At 46.7% G+C, this 19,962-nt stretch overlaps 1 protein-coding gene across 8 annotated transcripts in view; it reads right to left on the minus strand.

Moving 5' to 3' along the window:
- The window catches only part of LOC144137807 (ixochymostatin-like), a 43,565-nt gene extending 25,398 nt beyond the window's left edge, over positions 1-18,167 (minus strand). The window contains exons 1-4 of one of the 8 annotated variants that reach the window (XM_077669804.1): positions 17,923-18,167; positions 16,791-17,021; positions 15,677-15,888; positions 13,349-13,470 (exon numbers count right to left, since the gene is read on the minus strand). In XM_077669804.1, the coding sequence (XP_077525930.1) occupies positions 15,683-15,888; positions 16,791-17,021; positions 17,923-17,980 (495 nt within the window). In that variant the 5' untranslated portion in view covers positions 17,981-18,167 and the 3' untranslated portion in view covers positions 13,349-13,470; positions 15,677-15,682. Of the gene's footprint in view, positions 1-13,348; positions 13,480-13,845; positions 14,067-15,646; positions 15,889-16,790; positions 17,022-17,922 lie in introns of those variants that run through there. The other 7 variants (XM_077669803.1, XM_077669801.1, XM_077669800.1 and 4 more) reach the window with 7 other exon arrangements.
- Between the last annotated feature and the right edge of the window lie 1,795 nt (positions 18,168-19,962).

Raw genomic sequence — 19,962 nt, forward strand, 5'->3', positions numbered from 1 at the left:
CATAGCCTTCGGCCGCCCCCGCCTCGTAACATCCTCCCCTCTCCCCCTCACGCTGTTCTTCTCCCCCTGCCTGCCCCATAATTAATGCAATTGAAGTTTGATGAATTAGATTCATTTTTCCCTCGTTTTCTTGGTTCGCGCGCCACCTGTTGGGACCTTTTCTTTCAATTGTTCTTGGAACAGCGCCTCAAAAAAAAACCTCACCCCGCCTGGGTTCCTGGCTTCTCTACCTACGCTTCCAAGAGCTGCTGAGGTATTCGTGAACAAGTGCCACTCCCTAACCAAAGCTGATCTGCACCACCTCATTTGGTTTTGCCCCAAATTAACTCGCTATAGAAATTTCTCTGCCCCCACCAACGATCCCGCGATAGCCATAGACCCTCACTCCGTGGGCACTCCCATCCTTCACAAGATTGCTGTATTCGCAGTCACAAGCGGTCTAGCACGAGCTGTATAGAACGGCCGGTCTGCTCCCCTTCCTTACCCATTCCTTTGATCCTATTCCCCCAACAGGCATAGGGCCAGCCTTGCCCCAAATAAAGGTTTCTCTCTCTCACTCTTGAGGAGACATCTTTCTTTTATTATATTTACTTTTATCTGGCCTGTTTTTGACACCGTCTTTTACCGCATTTTTATTAAAACCAATCGCACGTCTATTTTTGAATAAAAGAACGCTGCTGCGGCCAGTTATGCACTAATGTTTTGCCTCAATTATGCCTAATGCTTTTTTAAAGACGATAGTCTTTCTTGGGCTACTTAAACGCGATTGATTGATTGATATATCTTTATTTGGCGAGCATGAAGCGCAGATGTTAGGGCGCCCGCCCGGTGGACGGCACCGATTCAGCCACCGGTTCAAAAGTTATAAATATTATTAAACAAGACGCTTATATACGCAAAACCGTTCCAAACTTCTAAAACTGCCAAGATTTGTCATACATGTCCCAATAATATGGCGCGAAGGAAACCCCAGGTACATTTGAGGCAAAATGTAAGCACATAACCGGGATTACGCGCGTTCTTTTAAATAAGCATAGACATGGCCTTGGTTTTCACGATAGCAATTTAAAAAAGAGGCGTTAAAACAATGGTTTGACCAAAAAATACGAAAAGAAGCTGGCGCCCGAGCCTCGAGCTCGAGCGCAACCCTAAGCCGAACAGTAGCAAAGGTTCCAACAGATGGCGTGCGAGCTCTGCAGCGCGGGAAAAGTGGATTTAATTTAGCTACCCTCCATCGCGTCAGACGCGCGAGGAGTGAGAGAGGGGGGAGGAGAATGTATGAGACGGCAGGGGCTGCAGAAGACTATCGCCTTTCGACGACATTTGCAGCGAAGCGAGCAGATACGCGGCCAAGTTTTTCTTCTGAACAATATTGACACGTAGAAATATATGCACTCCGCCAGGTTCAGTAGCTTGGGACGGTTTTGCCTATATATACTCCTTGTTCCAGCATTGTTTCATGTTTGGCCCAGCGGCTGAATCGAGTGACAGACGGACAGATAGACAGACAGGAAAGAAAAAAGGACGATTGAGAGTGCACGTTCGGCAACTGGACACTAATGCTTTCTCAATCACTGTATCATAAAAAAGTGCTTAGGTGTCCTCGGAATTTACACCTAGGAAAAAGAGCTGCAATTATTGTGTGTGACACCGAAGGGTGCACAGAAAAGGCACAGTTCAGAAGCTTGGTGCGCAAGCTTAGCAATAGACGTCTTTTTTTGGAAGTGCCTACGTTTGAGCAAGTTTTATTTGTTACAAGTCTTAATGAAAACCGTTTCTTCAGCTCATTTACACAAAGTTTCATGAACGACAGCATAAAGCTTTAAGAGCTGCATAATTTGTCCCTTTCGACGTCAGTGTAACATTATATGTGCCGTAACATCGTTAAATATCTCTTTTTGCGCAGATGCAAGGCGCCACACAAGGCGGCAAGAAGCTGCTCTTTTTGTGACTTTCTTAACCCTCGCCCGCGCCCCTAGAAAAAAATAAGATACATAATAATTGGTATTGCCTAAAGGAGTTATTAAATAAAGCTCTAAAAAATCTCAAATTCTGACCGAAAACTTTCAAAGCATAAACACAAACGATGCAATCAGTGCGTAGACAGTCATCCATAACCTAATACCTACGCAAATAATAAGTTGCCGAAAGTTTCACACAAATAAGCACACAAATCCGTTCGCAGAAAAGTTGGCGTACGAAAATGTCGGTGCACCGGAATGCTTGCACCGTAACATCCCGCATTGAAATGTTCCAGTACATCGAAATGTCCTAGGGCCGTTCATAGGCGTCTAAATAGTAGTAACTTGGAATCCCAAACATCAATGCTCAACATTGGGGTTAATTTCAGGTGCAGCACTACCATTGCGTTCGTATAATTCACGACACTTTAACTGTAACAGTGTGCTGTAAATGTATAATTGCTTCCATTTCGGTTAAGCGCCATTGACTTTTTCACGTATATGCATGCTTCTTACGGCGTCGTTTATACTTTTTATAACCGTTTTTAACGCATATCAGTTTTTAGCTGGTGCTGTTCTGATGGAAGCGCCTTGGAAGCAGTGGAGCGCGGCCACAATTTTAATATTTACAATTAACAAAATATCAAACACATTCTCTAGAGCGCACACAAGAATGAGAAAATTCGCAAAGCTTAAAGGCAACAAATATTGAACAAAAAGCTGCGGGAAAAAAACTGCGAAACTACGGCAATATACTGGGAATTTTTCAAAAGGATGAAAAACAATTAATTAAACTTGAACACACCTCTAATTAATATATTCCCTCTGGTAAAAAGCGTTTAAATAGCATTGGGATGAATGGTACATAAATTGAATAAAATAACAATTTAAATGAAAAAAACCAACGAACATTGGTGAATCTATAAACCGGCATTCGAGAAAACGATTTTTGATAAAACGGACGCCGCTTCGGTATAATAGCGTTAAAAAAGCGGCGCTCGTTCAGCTCTTGGCAACCCCCCTTGCGCCATAATTTCAGTCTCAGAAACTTGAAGATAGTGCTTTATTTTTATTTATTTACTATTTATTTCATACTTCCAGCCTGAGCGCCAGGCCTTAGGCATGTGTGGGAATAGATATATACAGTAACAAGGACGGCATGATTACCTGTATACATAAGAAAAACACAATACAGCAAAAGAAGAGAAAACGCTAAACAGATTACAAATACATTCATACTAATCCGTATGTAAAAAAAGACAAAATGGCATACCTGCGCGCAAACATATACGTTTTACACCATTTAACGCATCACTGCAGGAAACCGTGCGGATAACTTATTTTCACATTTGACACCGTACTAACATAGCGTTATTTGCCACCTCAGAAAAAAGAAAGAAAACGAAGAAGTAAAAACTGTACACAGTAGCGCGTGTGGACACGTCGTAGGTCCTTCAGGCACAGTTCTTGTGCTGGAAAGTCTTCCCCCCCCCCCCCCCCCCCCTCACCCCGAGCGAAAAAACCAGGGGAGCACGCTTTGTTTGCTCTGCGCAATCTAAAAATGAGGAGGGGGGACAGTCAAATCAGCCAAACCTTTTCAGTGGCAGCAATTATCTCCCCCACCTCCTTGGGATAAACCAGAGGAGCAGGCCTTGTTCGTCCTCGTGCACACTACCGACTGCCTCTTTGTTACTCTCAGCGACAACAGATGGGAACCCTCCCTGGTTCCGCTGAGGAGAGGCGAGTGTTGTGTTGGGTGGAGACGGTCCTCCTCTCCACTCCTTCCAGGAAAAAGGAGGGGGACGGGGGCGCCACGTAGCGTCAGTTTTTCGAAGTTTGTGGCGATACGCCTCACCCCGGGCATGAAAAGTGTTGCAGGGAACCTACACAAACAACGTTGCAAAAAATCTACAATAACAGGTTTGTAGCCCACAACCTGAAGTACTCAAACCCGGGAGTCGTTTTTTCTATCTGTTTTCTGAGCGCCACAATTTTGTGTTAACTAGTGCGGAACGACCTGAAATCCAGCCTGTTCTCATAGGCCGCAGCAGAAAAATTTTAGACTGCCCGGGAACCTCGTGAGTTTGTCGTACAAGCCCAATATTTTGCCACGGCATGCCGCTAGAGCCATGCTACGGATATCCCGGAGTCGATTTTTCTAGCTGTCTTCGTTATTAAACGGCGGCCGTTTCTTTTTTCTGCCCCATTCAGTTACGCCCCGGACGGGCGAAGCGCCGGGAGAGGGGAGCAGTCAGGTTTCCGCGGTGCGTGTCCCTCAATCCTGGGGATGCGGTTTAAAAGGATGTGAGGAGGCTAAAAAATTAAATCATTGGTATGGGATGTAAACGGCCCTAAGTTTAAGACGTTGCCGAAAATGCAAAGATCCTGGCATGTACTATGTTGGAATTACGCGTGGTAGGTAATAAGTGTTAAAAATTCGATATCTTGAATGTGAGTTAAAAGGTGATTCGTAGTAAACATAGGTTCATCTGCTAAAAATAGCGAGGCGTGTAGGGGTATTGCATATCTATAAATCTCGGGAAAGTGACAGCGTATAGCGTCTTCAAATCATGAACATTCAATTACGATATGGAGAACTGAGAGCCGTCCTCAACATCTGTAACGTACTGTTGGTTCGGTGCTTTTTATAGGTAATAATGGGTGCCTTACGTGTGGCCAATTCTCAGTCTGCACATAGATATTTCAGTAAATCTGTCTCGTTTTTCTGTAGTATATCGACCCGACTGTGGTTTTATTAAATGTAATTTGTTAGTTAAGGATTTGTTCGTCACACCTTCGTTACCATTTTTGCCGGAGTTCTTTTCGTAGAAGTAACTTCATGTCCTGGTATGCGACCTGCGATATGTCTTTGCCACTTCGAAGTGCAGCCTTACCAGCCAATCTATCGGCAATTTCATTCCTCGGAATGTCACTGTATCCAGGCACCCCGCAAAGTATATTTGGATGTGTCAGAATAGGCCCACACTATCGATTTGATTAGATTATTTAGAACCGTGTTTCTACTAGTTCTCCCTGTCTTCAACGCTGTGACAATGTTCAAAGAGTCTGTAAAAACGATTGATTGTTGTGTTGCGCATGACACAGCGGAAGCAGACTTCGAGGCATCTGTGTAAAAACAATTGTATGGGTGCTTGTCCTGTAAACACAAAATACTGTTGTAGAATCACTTCTCTGGACGCATTCTTTTTGCTAATATCTTTAGAGGACATATCACAAACAATTGCGGGCAAGTCCCAAGGGGCTTGCCCTTAATATCTCCAATACCGGTTTTGTAAGTTTCTTGGAATGAGCTCCCTAATTGTTCAGCTTGCAGGCAGACTTGAAATGAGAAATGTCTAGGAATTTACAGGCGATTTAATAACAAGTTTTTAGCAAACATGTCATTGAAAAAATTACCACATTGGTGATTTTTAATCGAGGTGGCTTTTAAAGCATACCTTAAACCAGTGTAGGTTCGCCGACGTTCCAAGCTCCACATATCACACTTCACGTACGAACTGTGCCCAGGGCTCGTCCGGAGAGCACCGGACGGAAGTAGCAGCCCCAAGTGTAGCACTGGGTCTAACAATTTTAATGATGTTTTTGGTGCGAAACTTTACACCACACTACTATAGTCTAAACGATATCTTACTAGACTATTAAAAAAATTCAAAAGGCATGTCTTGTCCGCTCCATACGTGTGGTGGGAAATTACTTTTAGCACATTCATTATTTTCGTTCATTCCATTTTCAGTTGTTTTATGTGTGGGATAAAAGTGAGTATTTGATCCAGCAGAACACCAAGAAATTTGTGTTCAATCCTCACCGGTATGTCTACTCCCTAGAGCTGAACACTAGGCTGCGGTTGGATACCACGGTGTCTAGAAAACAGAACGCAGGTGCTCTTTTCAGGATTCAGTTTGAATCCGTGTTCTTCTGCCCACTTCGAAAATTTCTTCACACCTAGTTGTATCTGACGTTCGCAAACAGAGATTTGGAAGCTTTAGAGCTGATTTGTACATCATCTACATACACAAAGTAAAAAATTGAAGGTGGCAGTGTCTTCATTTACCTAGTGTGTTCATTTTTATAATAAACAGCGTGCAGCGCAGACCTCCACCCTGAGGAACACCATTTTCTTGAATGCATCTTTTTTATCGTGCTGTACCAACCCTAACTTTAAATGTTCATTCTGATAAGTAACTTTCTCTTGTATTAAGCATGAATCCCGATATACCACACGCTTTTAGATCTAGGGGGATGTCATAACGCCACATTGTCATATACCTTCTCTAAATAAAAAACCCAGACACGCAATGCTGCCTGTATATAAAACGTCTTTCACATAGGATTCGAGCGCAATCACCTGATAAGTTGTTGACCTTCCCGATCGAAAACCTGCCTGACAACTGTCAAGTATGCCATTGTATTCAAGGTAATACATCAACCTTCTATTAATCATTATTTCAAAGGCTTTACTAAGACAACTGGTCAGAGCTATTAGGCGGTAACTAGATGGCATTGAGGAATCTTTTCCCTCTTTCAGTGTGACAATTACAATCACTTCCCTCCAAACCATAGGAAAATATCCCTGCTGACAAATTTTGTTATATAAGTAAAGGAGTGTTTCGAGGGTGCCTGGGTGTGGGTGTTATATAATAACATAAGTAATATTATCTGCCCCAGGCGCAGAAGGCTCACATGTGTCCAAAGCAAACAGCAGTTCTCGTAGGGAGAATTTAGAGTTGTAGGAGTCATCGGATTATTTATTGTCCAGAATCGGTTTTCTCTCTAGGGCTTCTTTGTGTAGTAGGAAGGTGTGCAGTTAGTGGGCAGGGCTTGAGACGTATGCAAAGTGCTAGGCCAGTGCGTTCGCTTGATCCTCGATGGTGTCACCTGTGGTACTGACTAATGGTAGGCGGGAAAGTTTTTAAAGACGATAGATTTTCTTGGGCTACCTAAACAGAAAATTTTTGGTATGTCTATCTGTCTGTCTGTCTCTGTCTGTCACTCGATTCAGCCAGCCGGCCAAACTGAGAACATGCTGCGCAATAGTATTTTATACTCACAGCCAAATCTGAACGTCTAGGTCCGGTTTTAATGTTCATACTTGTCAACATTGTTGAGCGAGAACAAGATATTACGCAAATATAAGGCAGAAAATCAATACATTAGTAATATTTGCAGTGCTCCTTTATTAAAAAATTACGAGTGCGTGTTTTTTGCGATAGCAAATAAAATACTACATCAGCTGCAGAAAGCCGCCACCTGCTGTTGCCCGCGCCACCTGGCGGAATTTAAAAAAAATCAAACGGCTGCAGCAACGAATTGTTCCACTAGGCGTCCCGCGTTCCGCTTGGAACACTCGTGGAGTAGGGCAACGTGGTTCTATAAACGTTGCAGTTGGGTGCCTCAGTTCGCGCGCGTCTCCGCGGTACGGCAGCGCTGGCATCGAGGTACCCGACTTGGAGCAGTGGACCGCGGTAAATTTAAATTGACTTGAGCAAACCTCTGTCGTATTATCTTGGAAGAAGCGAGACGGGAGAAGAACAGCATAAGAGGCGAGCGGGAAAGAGAATGGATGCATTTACTTGTCAGGGGCGCCAGTCGACTATCGTCTTGCGTCGACATTTGCAACAAAAATTCCCCGCATTTCCCCGAGGGGAAGAATGTGAAAGTGCGAATGCACGAGTTGAATTTGCGCGGTTCGGTAATGTTCGCGAAAGAGAGATCACACACACACACAACTACAAAGAAAGAAAGATGCATTTATTCACAGACACCTATTTGTGTTGTCGTTGTACTTGATTGCTAGAGCGGATCTCAGCTTTGAAATTTCGTGCCAGTACTCCTTTAAGCGGGTGCATTAGCCCTTCTCACGCCCGATTCCTGGCCAATCCCCCACGTGGGTATGTGCCATGTCAGCGGCCAGGCAGCGCGCGCACATCTCCCCCCGTTGCCAAGGAAGACGAGGAGATGCCCGGCCAATCCCCCACGTGGGCATGTGTCATGTCAGCGGCCAGGCAGCGCGCGCCCACCTTCCCCCGTTGCCAAGGAAGACGAGGAGATTCCTGGCCAATCCCCCACGTGGGTATGTGCCATGTCAGCGGCCAGGCAGCGCGCGCCCATCTCCCCCCGTTGCCAAGGAAGACGAGGAGCGCGCGCACCCGCAGCTGTTGCTATGCGGACGGCGGCGGACGCTTCAGGCTCGCTTAAGAAGTGCATTCGCACTTAAAAGGAGCAGATACGCGGCCAATTTTTTGTCCATGAAGTTTTCTAATTCTGTTCCAGACCTTGCGCGTATCTGTATATGAATTTACTGAAATTACAAAACACCTTCAGCTTTCCGCTTTTGCCTGTCGACGAACGCGCCTTCCCTCTGCTTTACCACGCTTAAAATTAATGAGGTTTTGTGCAGTTGGGTATCTTCGAAGGACACCGTAAGCCTCGTTCTGCATATTTCGTGCCCGCCTGCACTCCTTATTCCACCAGGGCTTTCTCATGTTACGTGTGTTACCAGAGCACTCGGGAATGGAGTATTCAGCGGCATCAATGATGTGTGCTGTGATGAGGTCAATGCCCAAGTGGCATATTGAAGCGTATGTCAGTTGCGACCTCTCCTGAAATTTCTTCCAGTCAGCTCCGGTTTCTTTGAATCTATTTATTGAAATGGAAGTGTAGGGGGCCGTTATGTATGCATTGTAAGAATACTCGGACACTGTCACTTCCGCAAGGATTGGTGTCAACCACCCACTCGATCAATGGTAAAAGAATGCCTGAACCTATTGCGAAGTCTTGTAGGAATATGTATTGTGAGCAATATTATAATAAGTTGGCTGCTTTTGGTTAAATAAACAAGCCCCAGACGACACAAGGAAATTCTCAATTAAACAACCACGAGCATCGGTTCTTTCAGAGCCCCAAAGCTTGTTATGAGCATTTAGGTCGCCTACCGAAATGAATGGTTCAGGAAGCTCACCTATTACGGATTTGAATTCAGAACTAGATAAGCACTGGTCTTGTGGAATGTACAAAGAGCATGCTGTGATCAGCTTATTAAAAATGATTTCCCGCACCGCAACCGCTTCCAGTCTAGTGAGTAACTGAAGGCTCTGGCACGGAATAGATTTTTGTGTAACGATGGCTCCTCCACCTGAAAAATTGACTGAACTATCCCTGTCTTTCCTGAGAACAGTGTATTGTTCCATTGAGCTATGTTTTTTACTGTCATTACAGCTATAGATTTCTACCCTGGTGTGTATGAGTCGTGTGCGTTATTCTGGATCAGGTTTGGGACCAGTAATTCAGAGAAGAGGCTTTTCCACGGCCAGATGGGCCGCGTGGCTGGTTCGGTGTTATTGGCGGTGAGATGTTTGAGTGGCGCCCCCTGGCTCTGACGTCGGCTTAGGGACTCGCGCCGATGTCGTCTGCTACGCTCCGCTAGTGAGGAGCAGCAGTCCCTGTGCTGAAACCGCCCGCTTTATTGTTTTAGTGTATTAAAAACGTGTTTCTAGTAATTCAGTTATTTTGCTAGCTTCTGACAATTTTGAATAATTTCAATCTGTTATCCCCCAGAAGTTTGCAACACACAAGAAGAGGGAGAACAACTTTCTACAGAACATAGATCAGAAGATCGTGTGTAACTCGTCATTTCTACCTTATTTACCTGATTCAGCGCTCAGAGCTCCTCCATAAGTATTCATAATACGTAGGCTTCCGTACAGTATTTTTCGAGATGCTGTTATGAAGACTCAATAGTCTAATGATACGTATCAAGCAGCGGGCCGCAACACGCACTTCACACAGCACGAAATAAAGCGGCCATCTTCTATTTCTTTCGTTGCTGTTTACTTGTATCAAATGATTTTTTTTTTCTGTGCCCAACGCATTCATGTTTCTGCACCACCACAAACGTATTAGTAGTTTTGAGGATGTTTGGGAAGCTCACAAAGATCGTGTGAATATTTTGCTCAGGCTGTATGACATACATTCCCTTCTTCTCCAATTGGTGTTCGTTATGGCCGCGTGCAAGAAAGGGCATATCCACAGCGTGATTTGTTTATTCACAATACAATGAGAAGGTTTGTTCTACGCCACCGCGATCGCGCCACAGACAACGTTGTCAACAGTACCCGAAGGTGGCTTTTGTGCCCCAAATTTCTATCATCACCACCGTTATCATAACGAACTGACTCAACGCGAATAATTATGACATGATTACGGTGTCGAAGGTTTGATATACCTGCTAATGAACGCAATAAATAGTATACGTGCATATATTACAAGAATCGAAACCAATAAATATTTCCAAGCAGCTCTTTAATGTTTTCCAACCATTCCAGGCGTAAAGAACAAATTCTGGTCTACTCTGGACGGCGTTCTATGAATTGAAGAAAATTACTCTTACTGTCTTTTCCTGTAATGAGGACCTGACCCGCTAATCAGCTCGATTTTACTGTTAAATATAGTTTTCTCCTCCTCCTCCTCCTCCTCCTACTTCTGCTCCTCTCGAGTGCAGTTTTCCTGTAACGCATATCTGAATATTGGGAAGATATGACTGTGGGAAATGTACCGAAATATCCCACCAAGTCTGAAGAAAGATAGTGTTACTGTATCTTCACCGTAGATGTGACTCCTTTCAATCAATAAACCTTCATACTGGTTAGAAGCCTGGTATAAAACCAGCATGCGCCTATACACAAGGTGGGTTATTTGGAACTCAACCTACAGTTTTTGCAGCATTTAGTGTATGTCGGCATATTTCCATGCCATGACAACATAAAGTGATGCGATACAATACTTTCGAGCGTTTGAGTAGGTTGCTAAAACTGTTTTATTTTACATACGATCACCGGTAATCGTAATAATGCCTTCTGCCGAAGCCGACAGCCCCGAAGGTCTGGAATTTGTTTTGGTCTTGCATTTTCGCTGTTGTCGGTAGCTAGCAGCCGGCTGTCCTCTTTATTCGAAAGATTGCTTAATATAAAGCTGACGCCTCGCTCTGACTCTTCGCGTTCCGCACAGGACCGGTTTCGCAAGGAATAAGACGAAGCCGGCAATGTTTCTTCCGTAGCTGTATCCAAAACTATACGTTAACTCACGCTTTAAGCTGGTGTATGCGCTTTTAAGTCTATTATCATGATAAAAACTTACGCACACGCAAAATCTGGTGCGGACATGCATCAGACGTCAACCGAGCGCAAAGAAACAGCAGGGAGAGCGAGCCCGGGTGAAGCAGACGACAAATGCGAGAATCCCTAAGCCGACGTCACGGAGGCGCGTTTCGCAGCGCCGCCAGTGGTCGCGCTCACCGCGTGAAATCCATGTCCTCGTCTGACCCCCTGTAGGTCAGAGAATTGGGGTCCCTTGGACGCCCACCACGAGGAGAGCTTTGTGCTCCAACCGCGTGCCTAACAGGCGTAGGACGCGTTGCAGATGCAGGGATCTCCGTGTCCATGCCCTCTGCACCCTCAGAAGTAGTACTGGGGCCGAGTTAGCATGGCCAGACAGAGCCGCACCACTAATGACAGTGCTGCATGTCGCCACAGCATCTGCGTGCTCCGCAGTGCGTGCGGCGACAGAGGGGGCTGCTGTAGGCAGCCCGGAGGGGGGCTGATGCGGGACACCGTCCGCTTCGCAGTACTGCGTTGCTGCTGACACGAGACGCCGCTCCGCCCCTCGGCGAACTGCGTCGACATAACTTCCAGACGGAAGCATTACAGATTGTTTCCGCGCTTCTGGGAATGAGATATTTTGAGAACTTTCATGTTGATGATTTTTTTTTCATCAGTAAATTTTTTGCATGACCAAGATTAAGTTGGATGACGTCCATCACAATTGCAGCACCTCACATGTGTGCTCTGACAGTTTCCTGTCGGGTGATCGTGGTCTAAACATTTTGCCCAAGTCAGTTTTCCACGACAGTACTTGGAACCATGCCCAAACGGTTGACATTTAAAGCGGCGCGGGTTTGGTATGTCGGGCTTTGTGCGGCAGTGCATGAAACCTGCTTTTACCGACTCAAAACGCGTGCTGCGGTCAAAATTACAGAATGGTCTCGTTCTGACGTTTGACCGCAGCGCACTTCCTGAGTCTCCTTGGTTTTAATTTCTTTGTTATCACGCCTGGTGGCCATACGCTTTACAGCAGTTACTCCCTGATCACGCAGACCTTCAAGGAGATCAGATTCAGTTTCGTTCAACAGTTCGGTCTCTGATATGACATCCTGCCAGCTGTTCACGGTTCGGTGAGGTGTGGTGGTGATTTGGAGGTCACCTGGGCTTGTTATTTTAATGTTTGCGGATTGTTCTTTGTTTTTAACCTCAATCAGTATGTCCCCTGATAACGTCTTCGCTTCGTATCTTTTTCTTGCGGCACTTTCAATTAGTTTTGATAATAAGAACACAGATTTACTGGTCACAGGCGTGTCTTTATCAGCTGATTGCAATACCAAGAAGCAGGAAAAGTTGTATGAGTTTGAGAAAACAATCTTAGATAGCTTTTTGAATATAGCTTCGGTGCGGGCCTTTTTTTTGGGGCCCGATCATTTGGAAGGGAAAATTTCAAGTATACCATACGGCATAGTATGAATGAGGGTATTAACGAGGTTCACTGAGGTTATCCTCGTGCTCAGCAAGACCCTGGAGCAACCCTGCCTGATAAACAGACAAGGATCCCGTCCACCGGAGCTTGACCAAGACTCCTACGGCTACCGGCCGTGGCTTCTAACCCTTCACCTTTAAACTTCTTGCCATGGTGGGTAACAGCTTAAGTATGAGAGCTCGGGGTACGTGGTGTCGCCACTCACCGTCACCAAGATTATACTCAAGGTGCCCCGCGCGGGGTCCGTTTTCTTTCTGCTGGAACCGCTAGGTTACGTGGGCACTGCCGCCTTCGCCTTCGCCGCCGCCGTGAAACTCCTGTACCGGGGGCCAAAGTGCTGTGCACTGAGCATGTCGCAACCGCACTGCATTTTCGCCCGGCGGTGTCGTGCACATCTGCTGTCAGCGGCTTTTTTTTTTTCGCTTTCTCTGGTTTTGTTCCCACGCCCACAACCGAAGTGCTGACCAAGCGACATTTGCGCCATGAACGGCACCGCAGCATAGACTAAAACCGCTAGAAGTACCACAAAAACTAAGCACACAGTGACAAACACTTGTTGTATTACGCAGCGGAGCAAACCGCGCCGCCGAGTCATGTTAACAGCCCAGCGCGCACAGGCACCGCCGGTCCGAAGGCGCGCGAGCCGCCGAGATGCCTGGATTACGAGATCCTTATTTCCCAGCTGCTTCTGGGAAATGGTGTATACGTAGCGAACACCAGCAGGTCTATTTTATTGGGGACACTGCTCTTGCAGTATGTTTTCTAAAGCATAACAAAGGCAGATCTCTGGCAGTGTTTCATGCTTTATTTGAGCGTCACCGTCCTGCTGAATATTTCGCGCTTGCTTCACGCCTGTCCCTTTGCCCGTGATGTCCAGCTTGCCAGATTCGTGGCCGGGAGGGTCGACCTGAAAACGCTGCCAATTAAAACAAAACATGCGAAGAGGTATCAACCTCGTGCAATTAAATTGACGTTTTAAGCGAAAGAAAAGAAAGGCACACAAATGAAGCACGCGATGACAGCTACGTCTCGTTCTGACCTCTTCCTCCACGTATAAGTACATGGCAGTTGACAAAGGGTATTTTTGCGAGTGTACTGATCTAGGAAATTCACCGTCCCTGAACTGTAGCCTTACGCCTTTCTGTTATATCGTCAATAAAGAAGCTTTCTTGCATCGGGGGGGTGTTGATCGCTGGAAGCTGGGGCTACTTGCCTGGCAGCTACCACCAGCAAGTTGCATTAGCGACTAGTTCTCACAACATCGAAGCCGATATAAATGTATATTTTCATTTTTCTGTTCCATCAACTTTAACAGCCTACTCAGGTTCACTGCAGGACGAAGGCCTCTCCCGTTGATCTCCAACCACTCCTGTCCTGCGCTGCTCGAGTCCAGTAATTTTAGATGCATCGCTATTGCGTATTTTTGGTAGCGAATGTTCATGCTTCGCCGTTTGTTCATGCTCTTTGTGGGCGAGTTCCGTGTGGCCTCAAAGGAGTTCTTCGCTGCAAATGATAAAAGAAAGTGATAGTGCAAGTGTGTACCACGCCACGGCATTAAATTTCTTTACTTTCACACATTCTTTATTTAATAAAAAATTGTAGTCCCCCCCCCCTCTTAGCACTTCGCTCCACCCACAGACTGAGCCCTGTTTTTCTCGTAAAATTTTCAGCATCCTTAGCAGCCCATTTCCACCCACTGCAGGAGGAAGGCCTCTCCCGAGTGCATGCAATGCTCCCACTCCGCATGCACTGTCTGAATTCATTCTTCGCCCACGTACTTCCTCACGTCATCCCTCATGCGAGCTATAAACCGTCGCCTTCTCCTTGACCGGTTTCTCCGTAGCCATTCTGTTACTCTCAATACATATAGATTGTCAATTATCCGTATTATTGTGAAAGCAATCAATGGCCCATTGCGCGAAAAAGCCGGCGTCGGCATTGTCTGTGGCAGCGAAACGATAGTTATTTTTTACTGTTTGCAAGGTGTTTCACAGCGCATGCTTCAGACATAAAAACTCAATTAACTGGACACTCATGCTCGCAACTCATAAGAAAGTGCTTCGGTGACTTCGGAGTTCTTTAATATGCCCAGCTCAAAAGAGTGTTTCTCGCAGTATCTCTGGGCCAGCCGCTCTCCGTAGGACTAGAGCTGTGGGACGTATTAGGTCCCTGAAATTCTTCCAAACGTGCCTCTCGTGCTACAAAAGCTTCATTGGCTTGCCTAAAAGGCACAAGTCTTGATCGGACCTTGTAAATATTTCAAAGCCTGTGTTCCTCTTCATCATTATAATCATCGTCGTCACCGCATTCATCTAGCGTGGCAAGTCAGGCAGCTTAGCGCTCGGCTGACATCACCAGTTGCATTAAAGACCATTCTCTCTCTCTCTCTCTCTCTCTCTCTCTCTCTCTCTCTCTCTCTCTCTCTCTCATTACTTTCCCCTATCCAAGACGCATGTTTCCACCCCTATGCGTAACTGCTGTCATCCTCCTTTCCCTGCCTCGCGGCACTGATCGGTGCTTTCTTACAAAATTCTTACTGAGTGTCCAAGATTTTCTTCTACAAGTTTTATTCTGGTCTGCTCACTGGTTGCACACTAAACGTTTTAGTGACGGGGGGGGGGGGGGGGTGCTACTATTAATTATTTTAGGAGAATTTATTAATAAACCACAGGCCATAATTTTTCTACGTCCATAACCATCTTCTGATTTCAATCAACATAGGCAACTTGTACAATATAGCTGAATTTGCTAATCTCATTCAGTCTTTATTTACTTAAGTGGAAGGGGAGGCTTTGTGTGCGTCGGATTAGGATCAATAAATTTATTCGCATTTATCTTTCGACGTATGGCTCAGCCTTCAGAGCTCTGTCACACGGCTAAAGCACAAGATTACTTCGAATTGGCTGACAGTATATACCTAAGAGCTTTCTGTCCGTGGTAAAAATATTTGGTGCAAAAAAATGCCTGCTTTTAAAAAGTTTCTCCTGATGTTAAAATCATCCTGCTGAATTCAACTTTGAAAAAAAAATTCGAGAACTCCAGTTCAAGGCAACGCATTGGTAAGAAGGCCCACGGACGCTTACTGCGGTCGGGGCTCTCGCACACGTTCGGACCGCGTCCTAGGTCTCCGTGGTGGGCGGGCACTGGTCCTCGGAGACGCAGTTGCCCTGCGCGTTGCGGTGGAAGCCGCTCGAGCAGTAGCATCCTCGCTGGCAGTCGGGCGTGCAGCCGGGCCCGACGGTGCGCCTCTCGCACGTGGTCTCGGCGCACGAGCTGCTCACGCACACCTTCCACTCCTCGTTGGGGCCGCACTCGGGGTGGTCAGCTGCAAGCGCCGAATACCAAGGGGAGGAGAGTACGCACGTGCACGTCATTATCATCATCATAATCATCATTATCGTCGTCGTCACCAGCCTATCTACGCCCACTGAAGGGCAAAGGCCTCTTCCATAGATCTCCAATTACCCCGGTGCTGTGCTAACCACGACCAATTTATCCCCGCAGACTTCTTGATCTCATCTGCCCATCTAACGTTCTGCCGCCCCTTGCCATGCTTGCATTCTCTAGGGATCCACTCTGTTACCCTTAATGACAAACGGTTATGTTGCCTTCGCATTACATGCCCTGCCAACGTCCATTTGTTCTTCTTAATTTCTACTAATATGTAATTAACACGAGTTTGTTCCCTGACCCACCCTGCTCTCTTGTTGTCCCTTAATGTTACACCTATCATCTTCCGTTTCTTTGCTCGCTGAGTCGTCCTCAATGTAAGTTGAACCCTCTTAGTGAGCCTCCAAGTTTCTGCCCCGTAGGTGAGTACCGGTAAGATGGACCTTCCATACACTTGCACGTGCATATACAAGGTGCCTTTCCTACCACTGCTTCTCCTTGCGCGTACGAGAACGAGCCATTCGTGAAACATATAAGGGAGCCCGTCACCTTGTGAGGTACGTACTGAAGCTCAGAAGAGCTTTTGCACTGGAATCAACGCAGGGCTATTTATAAGGTATCTGCGGCCCACCTCCAGACGGATCTTGTTCGACTTTCGTGCTTATAGACGGGACGTAAAAGCCACAAAACAGGCGTTTCTCACAAATTAACACTCATCTAAGCTTTCTGAATGATTGAGGCTGTGTTTCTAATGAGCAATTGGAGGCTTTAGTTAAAAGTTCTCGTTATACTTTTGTGACCTTCAATGGTTCCCTCGGCAGCTATACGTGACCCTACCTTCCTCCGGGGGACATTGGTCCAGGGTGACGCAGTTCCCTTGGGCGTTGCGGTAGAAGCCCTCGGAGCAGTAGCAGGCGTAGTTACAGTCCATCGTGCACTGGGGGCCGATGGTTCGCTTCCTGCACGTCGTTTCTGCGCAGCTTCCGCTCACGCACTGCTTCCACTCCTCATTGGCTCCACACTCCTGAGGGTCCGGAGGGAACTTGAACGCAGGAACGCTGCTACCTGCTAAGTGATACATCAATGAAAATATTCAGCACGCAACCTTGCTGGTTGGTTCGCCCTGTTAAAGGCGATGAACACCTTCAAGCTCGACAATTTCACACGCAGGACGTGAAGGACACAGAACGCGCTAAACCTTTGTCCTAATTAAAATTCTTGCTGCCTAACACCCGGTGCGTTCGGCGATGTGAATAGCGGCTGTTGCAGAAAGCTAATTTCGGGGTTGACGTGGCATCTGCGAAACCTGATATTGAAGTCACCAACTAAGAACCCAATATCAGGCACTTAATAGATAATTATGCCAGAAGAAAATGCAGCCAAGGAAATAGTTCACTGCTACATTAAAACGGCGCCTTTAAAGGTAAATTTTATTTATAAGAAACTTGACATGTTTCTTGTCTGTTTTATTCGCCTCTTAACGAGAAGGCTTGCTACGACCCCTGCGAAGTCCGTCTTAAAATGTAGGAGCACGAAACCACTATTCGAACCGAACAAAAACCATGGGACGACCTGGTGTGCATTTGTTCTAAGCGCGCAGTCATGGCGGCTCATTTGGCCCATTTGCAGCAATAACCTTTGTCCTAATTAAAATCGTTGCACCCTAACAGCCGGTGAACGGCGATGAACACATCAGCTGATGCAGAAGGCTACATTAGGGGTCAACGTGGCATCTGCGAAAGCTGTTATTGAAGTCACCAACGTCCGAACTAGTGCTCTTTATCGAAGAACTGAATGTCAGACACTTAATAGATAATTATGTCAGAATAAAATGCAGCCAAGGGAATAGTTCACTGCTCCATTATAACGGCGTCTTTAAAGGTAAATTTTATTTATAAGAAACTTGACATGTTTCTTGTCTCGGGCAAAGACTACGAAAAACTCCCCCAATGCAACGTTTCTCTCTCACCTGTTTCGTCGGCCCAGGCCACAGCCGCCAACACAACCAGCAGAATGAAGCACTTCATCGCCAAAACCTGCTGTCTTGCCTTAACCGAACACTTGAATGCGACTGATGCTACCGGAATACTTCAGGGCGCTTTTGAAGACCTCCGGGGTGCCGCAATACACGAGTGGCAAGCGCGAAAATCATCAACACACAATCTATTTTTGTGCAGTATTTTCTCCTCCTGTTTAACCGAACAAAATTTACGAGCCATATCTTCAAGCGCGCGCACCACAGGCGGACACTTTTTTGTTTCAGTGGTGTTGTACAGACGCCCTCCGAGAGGTCTCGCTCAGTCGATACACGCGTAAGAAGCAGGCTTCCTGCCAATTTGGCTCAGCGCAGCCTTACGCCATCCGGCATCAGCGGAAGGGCGTAATTGCAGCGAAGGGCGTCCAGGAGCGCTCTGCTCGTCGAAAAACACGGCCTCGGCGCGTGTATCAAAGGGGCAATGACAGCTTGTACAGTTGCGCTGCGATGCACGGCCGTGCTGGGTTCGATACCCCTATCAGCGGACATTTCTGTTGACGCGCGAAGATGTCCGTCGGCTCTTGGCTTAGGGGTTCGAGCAAGATCCTTCCGGAGTATGAACTGCTAAGCGCGTCCAGTAAACAGATTTTATGCTTGCTTTATTGCCGCATGGGCATGCGGGACCACAGAGGTCCAAGGCGAGATACGCATACATATGGGTTGATTTTACTAAGACTAGGTTCAACGCGCTAGCCGTTAAAGATAGGTTAGAATCTATAGCTCCCAACGGAGTGCTGCAAGTGCGACCGAAACACCGTCTCAATCTCTTGGCCATCTACACACGCAATGCTAATGCTATACCGATCGTTCGTTGACAATATCAAGCGTTGCGGAAATCCCGGTGAAAGCTTACGAATCACGCACAAGCAAACGGGGTGTCGGCGTAATACGAGCTGAAACTGAAGACATCCACCACTTGAAATTCTTCCGGCACTACGTCAAAGGATCCCAGCCAAATCAGTCCGCAGATTGGGAAAAACATCCAAAAGTGTGATCAACCCCCGCCCCCCCCCCCCTTCCCACGTCATCATAGGCTATACGCGCTACCGCGTCTACGGATATGTTGAATCGCCCAGACGGTGTACTAATTAAATGTCTGGGGTTCTGCCATGTGTCCGAAGTATGCCAGCTTCCAACGCGATGCACTCAGTTTGGCGGCAAACCACGATCGCACCATGTGCAACCCTAAGAATCTCTGTGCTGCTAACTGCGAGAAGAAGCTTGAAGCGACTTGAAGATGCTCGGCTCGCCGTGACGAGCAGGTGATCTACAAATATGAGATAGTCCGTAACACTGGCTATAAGCCTGCGAAATCAGCTGTACAGCAGCAGCGTGCTACTAAGCACAATGAATCTTCAAGAAGGCAAGCACAGGAAGGACACAAGCCCATTTCTATGGACTTGGATAAAGAGTTTCCTGCCTTACTATCCCTACAACGTACAGCACCGTGAAAAGCTGAAACTGCAGCTAGCACGGCGGCACCTGCTCCTGCGGCTACACCACCTCTGGCTTCAGTAGAGCCCTCTTCACCAGCTCCGAGGGCAGCACCAATGTCCACGACTACATAGCGCCGGCGTCAACTGCAGTTGTCACTCCTACCCCTGCTGATCGGTCTTGTAGATGTCCTTCTTGTGCCTCCCTGGAAGGACGACGCGAATCGCAAGCTGAACACAACTCGGCAGGCCTCGGTTCTGCAATCTACTCCATTGTGGAAGCTGCGCGCCTCTTTCTCGACTCTCTTTCTCCCCAGTGGCCAAAGCCGTCGTGAAGCTCCTCGACTTTGTTTCGCCTCTACTGGTACAAGGGCGGTAGCGGCAACCATCACTGCACGTTCCCCATTGTGAGGGCAAATTCGGCAAAAAAGCCACAATTTTCCAATCGAGCATGTTAAATTTACAGCGCAATAAAACACACACAAAAACAAGGACAAGGGACAGCGCTGCGTATGTCCCTTACTTTTCTTTGTGTGTGTTT

Source organism: Haemaphysalis longicornis, unplaced genomic scaffold (assembly GCF_048455015.1).
Source record: "Haemaphysalis longicornis isolate Haplotype H1 unplaced genomic scaffold, Haemaphysalis longicornis Haplotype H1 scaffold_5, whole genome shotgun sequence".
Taxonomy (NCBI): Eukaryota; Metazoa; Arthropoda; class Arachnida; order Ixodida; family Ixodidae; genus Haemaphysalis; species Haemaphysalis longicornis.